Raw genomic sequence first — 15,275 nt, forward strand, 5'->3', positions numbered from 1 at the left:
GCTCTTACCGGATTCACCGACATCCACAGCAAAGTCCAAATCAGTGACCCAAATCAGTGTAAATGTGGGACAGGTGCTTGCAGGCACTATGTAAACACTCTCCTTTCCAGCTATTGTATGTGTGATGTATATTTAGCCTAGACAGGGAGGCTAATGAGGGTTATGCTGTGAACTTGCTGAGATCCCACACTTGAGAGCATACATCGACATGGAGCAGGGATCAGAAGTGAGGAAGGATAAAAAAAAGTAGCAGCTTGTGGCTCGCAGCCAAGGATTACGAAGTTGCACGCCGGTATGAGCAGGTATTGGTGGCTCATTGCCCAAGCAACCCCGATGACTTCATGCTAAAAGTTTTTCTGGTTCACTTGATTGGATGATAAACACAGATCTGTTCAGACGAGTCATTTAAAAAATAAAAAGCACTTTAATTACATTTGCATAATGTATGCAGTAATAGACATATCACTCTGTAAAAATAATGAAATATCAACACTTAAACTCATGAAGCAAATGCAGAGTCTTAAACTGAAAAATTATCCATTCGCACTGATGATCGTCCAAACGTTATTTGCAAGAATGTTCATGCTGCTCTTTTCCACAATATAATTGCGTTTCATATGAATGTGTGTTGTTTGATTGATGTTGCAAGAGAAAGGGCAAAGGCACTGGAAATCCTGAAGACGAATGTCCACATCTGCTTCAAGTCAGAGATATGCGCTGATCCTAATTGATCAGATGATTGAATTTAAATGCAAGACCTGCAAAAAAAAGTCTGCATAAGATTTAATAATGAATAAATAACCTCCATTCTCGATCAGCAGGAAAACAAATGTGATCCAGTAATCCAAAATCATCTGTGAAGTATTTGGAGTTCAGTTAGAGCAGCCAAAAAGGTTAGAACAGCTCACCACAGTGTGGTTTAAGAGGGCAACAGAGGTGGCTAGATGTGGTTAAAAAAGACCACTGCTCAGACAAAACAGCAGCAGGGAAGACATCTGTCCAACACAAGAATCCAAATCCAGACATTAACTGTAACCACAGGCCTGTGGCAGATGGGGAAAACCACCAAATCCAGGGGTCCAAGCATCACAGAGCCTGAAGTAAAGTTTTGCTACTCCACAGGGACACTGGAGATATCTCTGCTGCACACTGTAAACCAATCAATCTCAAAGTACCTTGTCATATTGATCTCAAAAATACATTAAGAGTACTTTTATTCCTTTGGTCCATCTCCAAGCTTGACCCCAAAACACCCCAGTAGAGGCAGCGAGGGATGTTATAGTGCAGGTACCTGCTTGTCACAGTCATTTTGATGTTTGGCATGTTTTATATCCAGATCTGTGGCCTGCTCTGCTTTCCTCTTCTTACGGACTTGATAAAGATGGTTTTTGGACTTCTGGTGAGCTAAAAGTCAAGACAGGTGAAGTATTAGCATCTTATTTCTTCTTTAAAGACATTTGAGAACGCACTAGTTTTACTAGATTAAAAACTCACCCGTCCATTCCAAGTCTCCAATGATTACCTTTTCGCACAGATCGCACATGTGATGACTCCGCTTATTGCGAGACTCCACCCCCTCTGCTTTAATTGGCTGTGCAGATGGTTGCTCTCCCTGAAATAGTTTAAAAAGACAGGTGATATTAGAGGTTACTGAAGCTTATAACCAGCCTAAAATTCAACTTTCTAGGTCGCCTATTAAAGAAAATAAACAGTCAAGCAATCAAATTACATCAAAATCACTGACTGGGTATTAGCAGCACATTCTTAATCAGTGATGTGTAAGGAAGACATTAGAAGTAAATGGAAACAAGTCAAACCTTTTGGAGGCAGTCCAGGATCTCTAGAGCAGGAGTAAGTACAGTAGTCTCCCAATTGGTCACATCAGTCACATCCAGACCATAAACAGGTGGCACATTGCTAGCAGGTCCTAAAGATTCAGATTATAAATTGATTAAAGATGACACTGATGAAATAGCATCTTGCAGAACAATTGTGGTGCAAGGCAACGGAGTGAACATGGTATACTTTTGTTTTCAGACTAAATCTAATTGAGAAAAGACAATGGTTTCACCTAATGGTTACATCATGTTAAACTTTCAGCTCGGGGAAAAACAATGATCATGATTTGCTGATTGGTCCCAGGGAGTAGGTTTAACCTCAGACGACAAACCAACCAAATCAGATAGTAGCTGTTTCCATCCACTTACGCATTTTGGGAAAAAAATTAAAAGATTTAAAAAAAGAATTTGCATAAAGAAAGTTTTGCAAAAATCTGCACTACTGAGGAGGATAAAATGTCAGGCTGATAGAACAAAAATGTACATAACATATGATGGTAATACATTTACTGAATAAATTACAGTAGGTGTGTCAAAAAAGTAATGCTATTAATGAACAAATCAGTAGACTGACCACAATGTTAAACATCTGATATGTTGTTTTGGTCAATCTACCAACCCCTTAGCCAAAGTCATTAATCAAAGTTTTAGCATCTTGAGCTCCCAAAGAGTCTCTCACATCAAAAACTCACTGTTCCGTAAACAAGTCATTTATTACACAAGACAAAATGCCTATGATGGCTTCGCATAAAGCAAGTTCCATTTGACTTGTGATATTTGATGATAGTTTCTAAGTTTATTTTGTTCTCTTTGACTCAAACTTTTTTTCGAATGTTTTATTTAATAGTACAGAGTTTAATTGGGATCTTTGGTTGGAAACATAGCTAGTGACACATCTACATTAGGGGTGCCCAAACCTTTTTATATGAAAGGCCAAAAACCAATTATTATTTATAAACAAGGTAAACATACCAAACTATATTACATTGTAGTTACCATGGCTTATTTTCTTAATTTATTAGAAAACATGACTTTAAATCATATTAAGTAATGCAGAATAACATTTAAAATGAGAAATTATTGCGATAATAGCATGAACAATCACATTTATAAGAGTGGAATACAATGCTGAATACACTAATCAAGCAGAATCTGCCTTTGCCTTAATATTTGTCCTCTATCCGTCAGGTGACAGTATGTACATTTAAACTAAATCTGATTAATTTACACCATTAATTCTCTTTTAACAATTAAACAAACGGGTTACATTAGATTTAAAAATGACAATCTCTAAGCCATCTTCATATTTCCTATCTTTTTAAATGGGATGTGGGCAACATTAAAAGTTACCATGGGCCAACTTTGCCCTGTGGGTGCTAGTTTAGACATCTCTGATCTACATAAATCCATTACAATTAGATTCATTACACAGATTTCGAATATTGATCTAAACTTCTTGCCAAATGAATACAGACAGCCTCAAAAATATAAATGAAAAATAAAAAAATAAAAAGTTTATAGTGGTTTTATTCTATTTCTAATAAATAAAAATGTCGAAGGCAAAAAGGTATAAAGGGAGAGAATATGTGTGGTGGTGGTGCGGTGCAGTGAATCAGTGTGGAGCAGGGAGGGCCTGCAGCAGTCTGAAGCTGCTGAATCACTGCTGCTCGATAATCTCCAACAGCATTCTGACACTGTCAGCAGAGACGACCTCACTCTGCCTCCCTCTACGCTATTGATCAATGAACAATACAGCAGACATGCACAGAAAACGAGAGAGGACTATAAGTTAAGCACATGCAGATGGGGAATAAAACACATAGAAATGCAAAATTTCAGGAAATACAATATTTCCTGAATCCAAGTCAAAAAGATCATCTGTAAGTGCAAGGGACTGTTTGGCTTCTTAATAAAATAATTTTTCATTTTTTTTAAACAAAACATCACATGATTTAAGGCAGGGCTGAAAAACAGACCTGTAGAGTTTAGTTCCAACCCTGCTTCAACACACTTAGCAGTGGGTTTCAAACAAGCTAAATTGGTTTAATAAGATGCGTTTAATTAGGGTCGGAACTATAACGTGTAGAGCTGTGGCACTCCAGGAACTGAGTTTGACACCTGTGTTTTAAAACATTAATGTATGTAGAGCGGTTATGCCCCATGGCTCACAAGAACATAACAAAGAAGAGGGACACCCAAGAAAGCCAAAATTACGTAACATAATATATTACAGAAATGGTTGTAAACAATTTAAAGCAAAAACATGTAAATGTCGTAGTCAGGAATCAGTAGTGTTTCAGATGTAGGTGTATGTTTAGAGATGTCAAAATTAATTGTTTCTTCAGTGCACCGTGATGCAGACGCGGACAATTCGGTATCGGTTCAGTAATAATCATAACCGATTATTACATACTGACGTCATTTATCTCATATGCGCCATGTCGCCGTAGCTTACTAGGGTATTTACAATGTTCCAACTACTTAAAAATGCAGAAACTGTGCACAATTTCACTGTGTGTGTGTTTTCTAGGTCTTTCACGGACACTTACAGCAGAAGCTCCTATTTCACTGCGATTGAGAGAATGAAAGTAAACTCCATTTCTCTCTCTCTCTCTCTCTTTCTCTCTCTCTCACAGTTGCCCATTTGACCTGCTGGCATGACTTTTCCCTCTCCTCTCGGCTGTTACAGCGATACTTCTGGATAAAGGTCTGCATTCTCACGGTAGCCAACCAGATTTCTTGCAGTGCGGGAATAAATTTCCGAATAAAGCGTGGGAGTGGTCGGTAACTCTGGTATAATTTGAATGGGAGCGGGCGGTCTAACAATATCGCTCCCGAGCGAGCAAGCACGTGTGCATGCGTGCGTACGTGTGTGTTTATGTGTTTGAATGAGAGCGTGATGCTGTGTGTCGCTTGCTTGGTGCTGTGTGTCTGTGAGTTTAAGCCAACAGCTTGTTACATTGCCTCTGCATTGGTGCTGTGACCCGGATGGGTGTGAGGTTTTGTGGGATGACTGAAGTGGAGGAAATCAGAACTCTGAACCCTCCTCCCTTGGCTTGTATGTGTTGGTGAGAATCAAGCGCATTTACTTACGAGTTTTCAAATTTTAGAGAGAAAGTTGTGGTTAGAAGCTGAATATTGTCTGTATTAACAAGCAACTGAAGCAACTGTCCATTCTACTTGAGACTATGACCTGCAGACACAATCAAAGAGACCAAGCTGAAAGATAACATCATCCCTAACCGCAAATTTCAACTGATGCGTTATTTCATGTAAACCTTTTTCTTTTATAACTTCTTCAGACCTCAACACTGACTTAAGGAGTACCACTTCAGGTTACAATTCCCAAGCTGGACCTTATCGAAAATTTTGTAAAGTACTGAACAGAATGCAGTTGTTTTAGAATGCACTTGCGCATCGATGGATCTTTCTTCAGTGTTTGGACTTTCAGCAGTGAAATTTAACCACAGTGAACTGAACCAAGCTAAACTTCAACTCTGAAAACTGGACTGACACAACTTCTTTGACACAATCTACATTGTAAAAGCACTATAAATAAATAAACATGAATTGAATTGAACTTGTATGGTCTTATAATTTGTAACTAGTTATAGAAAAACACTGACCAGACGTTCTAAAACTTAAGAAAAGGTGAAGAATAAAACAAAATATATTGAAACATGCCTTTAAGACGAACTCATTCATATCTAGAGGTAAAAATCACATCTGAAAAAGGGAAAAATTTTGATTTAAAGATTTCCCCTGCTGTTAACCAGATCTTTAAGACTAATGAGATATCATGACCTGCTTTCATGCTTTACTCAAATCCTTCTACTTTTCTGATTAGACCCAATAACCACATAATCTTCATGATTTATAGCTTGAACTCCTTAAAATGGAGGTATAAATGATGAAGAAAAGAATAAAAAGGATCCATTAGTGACATTCTGCCTTCTCTGGTCTTGGTGCTGCACTAAATTCTACCTTATCATAAACTGTTACCATATCGTTTTAAGCTAACTTTGACTGTTTATCTGTTTGGCTTAAGACTTAACGTCAATAATACATAAGATGTATCCCTACGCAGTATTGTCGTGAAACAATGTTTTAAACCCCATCAGGAAGTAACACCACAGTAAATAGAACCACAATTTATGATTACACAATTCGTAGACGATGCTTCTCTTACTGTGATAAATAATTGTATTACTCGTAAGAAGTTAAATTGTGGTGCATATCTATTCTTCTCACTGAAGGAGGGGGGAAAAACTTGCTCAGCAACTACTAATCCTATTTAATTTCATTCAAGAAAGTCAACTGCGGCCAGTGAGCTGTCACTATGACCAATTGCAGTGGTTAGACTCACGGAGGCTTAATTACATCCTAATGTAGACATAAGCGGTCAAAATTTCCTGCTGTGATAACCAGTTTCAAAGCAGTATCTCTCTGGCAAAGATATTTTTAGAGCAACTATTTTCAAACATTGTCTGGCTGAACTGTCAAACTACTTGAAATGACATCCTGTATTTACAAATGTTTTTTTTTTTCTGAGTTAAATCCAAGTTAAGTTGACAAACTCATATATATATATATATATATATATATATATATATATATATATATATATATATATATATATATATATATATATATATATATATATATATATATATATATATATATATATATGCTTATACATATATATTTTTAATTAATTAAAGTGGCTTAATTGTGCAAGAGTGTTGTATTAATTTTGTTTCAAAGTCTGTGATAGCGGAATTGTTTGATCATTCAAGATTATTGTGATAAAGAAGAAACCTAAGCTTTTACGGTATGCAAAATGCATTCAGTTAGGTAACACTAGCCTTTTATTACAACGGTAATGCTCTGATAATTACTCTAAAGAGATCAACAGAGTCCACTTTGAAAACAGAAGAGCCAGTATTTCGTAAGAGCAATACTGATATCATCATTTAGCCCTCACACCTGTTTACCCAAGTCAAATGTTACACTGTCACGATGATACAAACTCTACTTTGAAAAAATAAAATAAAATCAAGAAAGTATTGTTAGTTAGTTCTTAAAAATAACTATGCTAAAAGTTGCATTATTTGCATAAAATGCAAAGAACAAGTCATTTAAAACCAGAAGATTATGACAGAAAATCTAAATCAGAAAAACACTTCCTCCATGTCTGGCAAAAAGGAACAGACAGTTCTAATATGACCAGTGGAATGGCTCCAAATGCAATTAATATCCTCATCACCCTGTGTTTGTTTACAATTAGAGCCAACACACAGATAACATGAATAATTATTACATAATACTGAAACACAACAACAGTATCTATAATAGAATAAAATACACTATAAAATAGCTCTAAAAAGAAATAAGAAATGAAAAATAAACTGTGCTGACTGCAGTCTGTCAGTGTCTGTCAATTAATCAATCAATCTATTAATTATGTATTTTACATCAACAAATTGCCCAATGATTTTTAATAACCAAATAATGGTGAGATGTCTCAGAAAGTCATACATTAGTGAGTTACATTAACAACTTTAGCGGGTTAAATTCTTTCAATTTGCCTGTACATGTTTTGCAAGGGCATCAAATGCACAGGTGTTCCTGCACACAAGAGACCTGAGCTTCCCACTTAACTCACGTAAAGCATCGCTTTACCCCAAAATAAACCGTGTTGCCTCTTGCCTGCTTCACTCTTAATCAAAGGCAGTTCTTCAGTCTTTATGTCTGCCATTGTGCTTAGTAGAAAAGAACGGCAGCAGGTGGGCTTGCACAGAGACACCTGGCTTACCTGAGCCATGTGGGGAGTGGACCACATTGTTTTTTTTTCTTTTTTTGCATCTTTACCTCTTTAAACTTTTCTCCCTCTCTCTGAGGTAAAGACATTAGAAGAAACAGGGGAGCGATAGCCATCTGGGGATAAACAGATGCTGAACGGAGGGCTTTCCCCCTATGTCCAAAATTCAAATCTCAGTGAAATCCAAGTCAAGTAATCTTGCCAAACCTGAATGGTGAAAAAGACAAGAGAACAAGGGTTTTTAACCACAGAGATCTCAAATATCTGCCTCAATGAGGCAGCGCCACTCCAGCGCACTCACGGCGGACAGCCATACGGCTGCCACCTTTTGAGACAAAGACCCCTCGCTCACCAACTGGCAGATCTTTTAAAGTCCCCGAAGACATGGACATTAGGAAACACAGAGCAGTCACACCTGTTGCTGTTTGTGCGATAAGAAAGCTTAGGGCAAGAAGAGATGGAGTGGATATGGATTTCAGCACAGGACACCTGTTGTAATGCCCACAGCTGAAGGATTTGACTGACATCCCAAAAAGGAAGTGAGAGCTGAAAGACCAAGTGAGACCAAATGGTCAAAATCCATAATCATCAGACATCCAGCTGGAGATTGCAGCCTAGGCATCACAGCTGTGTTTTCTCTCCTCAACACTTCATTTCGTAATGGATAAGCATCATAATATTTAGCCCACCAGTGTGTGCTGTCTAACAAGCTCATTAACAAATGTTCATACATAAACATGCAGAAGAGTCTATGCGCAAATGGCTGGCAGCCGTTTTCCAGTTGGAAAGCATTTTAGGGAGTGCAGGGTGTGTCCCGAGGTGTGCAGGATGTAAGAGGACACTCTTCCATGTTGCACCTGTTGCACATCCCACTCAGGTTTCCCCTATCATTGACAAAAGGTAAAGACTGTTATTTAACGCTCACGTTGCCTCCCCAAACCATCAACCAAGCAGTTGTCAAGGTTACACCCAAGCTGCTCTGCCCCATTTCCATGAGGAAGCACAGTCAGAAATGCAACTCAGGATCATGTTAATCCCCAATTTAGATTTAACACTATCAACTGTAGGGTTCAAACCAACCCAGAGGTAGAATGCTGGCAGCGTGATCACCAACCGGTGACCTAACCACACCTGCAGTTCTCCACGATGAACGTTCAATGTACTACAACCTTCGGCACCTAGACTGCAGCTTCACACAGGAAGTTTGGCCAGAGGAGAAATGGTGGGCCTGGTTTCTCTCCAGATTTTTTCCCTTCACATTCGTCAATTGTTAAAGTTTGTTCCTTGCCACTGGCTTCCTTGGTTTGGGACTTGTGGAGCTGCGCATCGATGGGTTTGCTCTTCAGTGTTTGTACTTGCAGAAGTAAAATTAAACCATGCTGAACTGAACTGAACTTCAACTCTGAAAACTGCACTGACACAGTTTTAATTTACTAGAGCATCTATGTTAAGCTGCTTTGGCACAATTTACATTGTAAACAGGCTATATAAATAAACATGAATTGAATGTTTGAGCTAGCTAAAAATGTTTTTAATTCTAAAAAATTTCGACTGCTCTGAGGGTGATGTTTTCTTCAGAACTGTTGATTTGGGTCAGCAAGATAAATATGCTGCTCTGACCAATTCAAATAGATTGTTTCGAATCACAATAAAAAAATAGAAAAAAGTAAAAAGAAAAAAAGTCAATCACACCATAGAGTCCTGGAGGACAACAAACCCAGGTTTGCCCTTATTGACCCCACAAGTCCTTATCCCCAAGAGGCCACACCGCAGACTCCAACCTCCTGCCACCCATCTGAATTCCTAGCGGTGCACTAATGCCTGCAGGATTAGACTGGTCAGCTGAGGGCCCCATGAAGCTCTGGGATGCGTGGGGTGCAGAGGGAGGGATCTGCTACGCCACTGACAGAAAGCCACAGATTAACCAAGCCAAAAGCAGGTCAGAGTCCAGGAAGGGTGGGAAAGAGGTGGGGATGGATCCAACTGGTTCAACGAGAATGTAACAACCTTGAGTGGTAATGACTTGAGACCCACTGGCCTGGTGACCCTATTTAGCAAGGCAACATGAGGTGATAAGAGTTCAAAAGAGTACTGCTCTAGTCCAAGTCCAATGCCATATTTTCAGGACTATTTGGACTCTACTTTCAGGAGATAAGTCTGTAAAGGTTATTGCACACTGAATCACAAATTCCGGATTTCAGTGAGCAAAGACCTTAACTTGGATAAATTGGACTGGAGTCTGAGTCTGGTCATGTCAGAACTTTTCAAAGAGGAAGTGTAAATAGAAATCTTGACTGCTACTTGTGTTCATATTTAATTAGGATGACAAATTGCTTTATGGATGGAGCAGAATCAGGATGCACTACAAGACTGAAAAATGGTCAATGCACCGGAAATCATCCAGTGAAAAAATAAATTTACATTAACATTTACCAAAAACATTACCAAAAAGCAGCTCTTTGAAGAACTCTGATGAAGATTGTGCAGTCAGCCTACAAACGCATTAAAGGCCACATTCACCTAATGCCAGCTAACCCTTGTGCAGTCCAGCCACATATGGCGGGACACAAAACTACTCTTAAAGAGAGCTAGCCACTGTTTCTGCCTAATCTCATTAGGGCTAACAGGATTGCTTGTAGCCTCTGTGGGGATGGGGAGCAGGGGGTAATCAAGGCCAAGTTCCAAAGAAACAGGAGAGAGAATCCAAAGGAAATGCATGAACAATGTTAAGAGTGGTCCATTATGATATCATATATTAAACTTTAGTTGATGTGTAATGTAGCTGTGTGAACATAAACAACATCTCAGAATGTATTATGCTCAAAGTTCAATGCAGAAGGAGACATTGGCTTTTACAGCGTTAGCTTAGCAAAGCCTACAATGAACAAAGTTTGAGAACTAAAAAAATATATATTCGGGCTAGTGAGATCGCAAACGATTCACCAAAGGCTTACACCCCACGCAGCAAAGGGGCATGGACAGAGGTGCTGTATTGCAGCAGAAAAAGCTAAAATCCCATCCAAACATTGCTATTTCCACAGAGCTTGTTCAGTTTCTATATTTGGGCTTCTAAATGACCTAACACGTGAACTGCGAATCACAGCACATTATGTTAGCTGACCAATCAGAGCCCCTTGAGGGTGGACCTTTCAGACAAACTAGGAAATATGACAGTCGTTCTCATGTTAGCCGACTAGCTGTATATAAATCACAAATAAGACGTATAATAAAATAACATGATTTTCTGCAAATGAGGCATAAGTACACATTGCCTTGCATCTGTTAAACAACCAAGTCTTAAAAATACATTCTGGACCATCCCTTTAACAAAATTGGTGGTAAATAGGGCTGCACAATATTGGAAAAATTTGAGAGATTATGATATGAGTGTTTCCCAGAGATGGGTTGCAACTGGAAGGGCATCCGCTGCATAAAGACGTGCTGGACAAGGTGGAGATTCATTCCGCACTGGTGACCCCGGATTAATAAAGGGACTAAGCTGAAAAGAAAATGAATGAATGAATGAGTGATATGAGTGATGAAGTGATATGAACACAATTCTGCAGCAGGAATGCATCTCCATAAAATCTAAGCAATCTATAAAATTTTTGGGGTACCCAGAGACATTTTCGTTGTTGTCTGCGATATTTGCATTGCGTTTCTTTGTTTGCCTGTGTTGTATCTTCATGCATATAAATACGAACCTATAAATACAGTCAAGAAAAAGATACAATTGAAATAAAGTGCTTTGTTATTTTTTTTGTTATTATATTATGATAAAATAATCATAGTTAAGGTCACAAATGGCACACTTTCTTATACACCAATGCTTTTAAAATCATTATAGAATCACAGGCATCAAAAACACATGCAGTTGATAAACTGTAAGACAGACTCAACATTGCATATATCCTGTGATGTGACAATTATTAAAGATTGCGATATCGATGCTAAAATAATGATATATTGTGCAGCCCTAGTGGTAAACACTACGAATATGTAAAGTGGGCATCCAAGAATGCGGTTTGGGCAGTGCAGCAATTCCCTAACAAAAATCAAACAAACTTAAAAGCATGTGTAAAAGTGTGTATAAATGGGAGACACCTTGGTATAGCTTTTACCAACCCACTGTGTAGCTGTTTTGCTATGCCAAATGCACACACCCCATTTTACTTTACAATCTTTATTATGCACACATCAGTATTCAACTTGTACACATGTACATCTCCTATATAGCACCCTTCACATTCTTGCCCAAAAAAAAAAAAAAAAAAAACTTCACACCCTAACGTCACTAGCACATACAAACATAAACACATGCACACACAGCTGGTTAGTCACTGAAAGGTCTACTGATTTGTCTGTTGTCTGTTAGGAAGTAAAAGAACAAGCTGTTCAGACTGACCATGTCTTGAAAGGCCCAAGCTTTACGAGCATTTGATCTTTTATCAGCTCAAGGCCAGTAAACACTAAACCCTGAGACTTGGAATTTTGAGGCTGTCTGTAAGGGATGGGTAGCCTTCAAACACACAATCACTATTTCTACACGACTGTTTGTGTGTTTAATGGTCTGTGTGAAGTCCATCTTGTTAAAACTGGCTGTGATAACCTGACCATTGGACCATACTGAAAAAAAGATGCACACACGCACGGCTCTTGTAACCTCTGGGGAGGACTGAGGCCAATATGCAACAGACAAGCCACCAGTGAGACCAATATGTAATATGCACCAATGAATTCAGAACGGGGAGGAGTGCACACTAATAGCAGCTGTGCTTCCCTTGAGAGTGTGTGTGTGATCCGAAATTGAAGCCAGTGGCTGCTGCGTACTTTGAACTAGAGCAGCTGCTGTGTTACAGAGCATCCAGCAGCAGAGACTGTAAGTCACAGACCATTAAACCCTCAAACACAAGCGACAGGATAGAAAGGGGAGGAGGACAAACTCACATCAAAGGACGATGACTTGAGAATGGTGGAAACTTTCACGCAATGTCGCTCCGTTACTTTATTGCAGGAACAATACAGACAGAATAAGCACGCTTTACTGCCCTGTGGGTGTCAAATCTGTTGACTGAATTACTACACCACACAAAGGAAAGAGTGTGTGCTCAGTGAGACTTACTCTTGAGGAATCGGTTACGGACCCACTTATTCTGTTTCCGGGCGTAGCGGCGGGTCACCTGCTTGAGAGACTCGATCCCTGTAAGAGGAAATAATCAGATCAATATATGATGACCACACCACGAGAAAAGAAATTGGCTGCAATGGGTTTACAGACACAGTTTAGAGTGCTTAATAGCAAAATCTAGAGGACAAGGGGAAGAGGAAGAGGCAATTCCATTAAAAGCCTCAGCAGCCCCCCTCTCTCAATCCACTTCCCCTTCAGTGTATCCTCTTACCCCAGCTGCCAGAGAACACTGGCCTATGTCTACAGCAGTCAACATTTGAAGTAGATCAAAACCTTTCAAAAGTTGTCCTAAAACTATTGAACAACAGCCATTCTTGTCTTGGGAAAAATGCTTTTGATCCACTTTGAATGTTGACATATTGAAATGTTAAAATCAAAAAAAAAAAATTCTTTGACAAACATTTAGATTTTACAGATTATATTTAAAGGTCTCATAAAATTAAAATAAAACAATTTGATGTTGGTTTCAGTCTGCTAGTTTTAGGGGCATTTATATTAGGGGTGTGAACCTACACTGGTCTCACAGTTCGGTTCGACAACGATGATCATGCCATCGATTTGGTTCAATTCGATATCTTAGTACATTGACAATGCTTTCCATAAACAATTAGTTTTGCTTCATAACACAAGAAAACCTTTGTTTTATTAAAATCTATAAATATATTTCTATATTATTTGTAAGACAATTTTGTCCTTTATTACAAGCAGTCAGATGTATGAACTAGGGCTGCACGATACATCGTTTCAGCATTGAAATCGCATAAGCACATCGCAGTGCGATGCAAAGCAAAAAAAAAAAGAAGAGATATTTATATTATGGGTGGAGCTGAACCCGAATACGGTATTCGGATAAGCACGAATAGAGTGTTTTTACGAATACTTATTTCGAACAAACACTTGAAAAATTATTTGTATTCGGGAACAAGAAAAACATTATATCAAAAAGCTGCGTTTCCTCATGAGACCGCAGTGCATGCCCGCATGAGTGAGTGTGTGAGACGTTCAGGAGTCGGGGGGCGGGGTGGTGCTGCTCCACACAGCAACAGAGAAGGCTTGGCGGAGCGAACAATACTGCATTACTATTTTTGTTAAATAAATTTTTTTTCACCATACTAAAATAACACGTGACAGAAGTTCATTCAAGAGTGAAAGTTCTTTCTGTCATTAATTACAAACACTCCCGTCATTCCTTCTACTTTCAGAGCATAAATTTTGATATTTTACCATATGAAAATGCAATGCAGTTATGAAAATTGTGAAATTAAAGCAATAGTGCAGAGATCTGGTCCCGAGGCGCACTAAACTCACACGGGAAAGAACTGGGCATTCAATTCATGTTTTAGTTAAATAATTCTTTAAATACAGCTCTCTTGATCTCTAAAGGGGAAAAAAATGCTAAAGAAATTTGTCATTAAATTAATTTTAGTAGAGACGCAACTGCCTGTCATTTTCACATTCGTTTTCAGGGATTAGGTCTATTAGAGTAACCTAATAAAAATGTTTTGTTGGACACTGTAGTCACACAATAATCAATTTTATAATTTATTATATACATTATTATTAAAACAAAACTATACAATTGATAAAACAAAACCCTTTTTAATGTTTGTTTTTATTTTGACACAGCTAACAGTTGTAATAAGAAACATCACATTATGCAGAAGTTAAAAATACCTTTTGAGTTTAATACATGCAATACAAAACTTTAAATATTTGTTTTTTTTAAATAAAAAGAAAAGAAATCAGGAGAGTAAAATATAATTTAAACCACTGGTCTGGCGCTGATACTTTATTGTTTGTAGCGAGAAGAAGAAAAAAAAAGCAGATGAAAACCTGGCTGGGGAGACGGCGATAACATGGATTATCTGTTCTTCAGAGAAGATCACGACATTGTGAGGCATTTATCATACAACGCAGTTCGTGTTTATAATCATTAATATTAACTAATATTAATTCTCTCTCTAGACTTTGTTTTAGGGCTTGTTCTTGTCGGCGCAATATAGCCTCGGCTTATTGCACGTACGAATCTGATTGTGAAGAATGATTAAGAGCTTGCATTTTTTATTGCATCCTTTTCGCAAGTTATTTATCTATTTATTTTTTTAAAGTGGTGAGAACATTATTTACTGGCAAACATGCTCCTCGATCTCATACATCAAAAAATAAAGTAGCCTACCTAAATTAATTTACCTTTTATGTAAAAATTAAGGAATAACTTAATTAAATATTAATAAATAAAACGTGTCTTAATGGATCAACGTTTTTTCACATCATCTCATACTACAGTTTCTCAATGGTTGACCAATCCAATGCTCTCTACTGTCTGACATGCCCCTGTCCCCTTCAACATGCTTCTCATTTGCTTCTCATTTGATGCACTTGAGCTAAGTCCCTTCAAGGCAAGTTACTTGGCGACTGAAGCCTTGCA

The 15,275-nt window shown here is 38.2% G+C and overlaps 1 protein-coding gene across 5 annotated transcripts in view; it reads right to left on the minus strand.

Moving 5' to 3' along the window:
• Positions 1-404: 404 nt before the first annotated feature.
• The window catches only part of trit1 (tRNA isopentenyltransferase 1), a 70,497-nt gene continuing 55,626 nt past the window's right edge, over positions 405-15,275 (minus strand). For 4 of the 5 annotated variants that reach the window (XM_073930811.1, NM_001044774.1, XM_073930810.1 and 1 more), the window contains 4 exon segments: positions 12,782-12,859; positions 1,818-1,927; positions 1,495-1,612; positions 405-1,404 (listed from right to left, as the gene is read on the minus strand). In XM_073930811.1, the coding sequence (XP_073786912.1) occupies positions 1,277-1,404; positions 1,495-1,612; positions 1,818-1,927; positions 12,782-12,859 (434 nt within the window). In that variant the 3' untranslated portion in view covers positions 405-1,276. 5 annotated transcript variants of the gene reach the window in all.

This window comes from Danio rerio, chromosome 19, assembly GCF_049306965.1.
Source record: "Danio rerio strain Tuebingen ecotype United States chromosome 19, GRCz12tu, whole genome shotgun sequence".
NCBI classification, from domain to species: domain Eukaryota; kingdom Metazoa; phylum Chordata; class Actinopteri; order Cypriniformes; family Danionidae; genus Danio; species Danio rerio.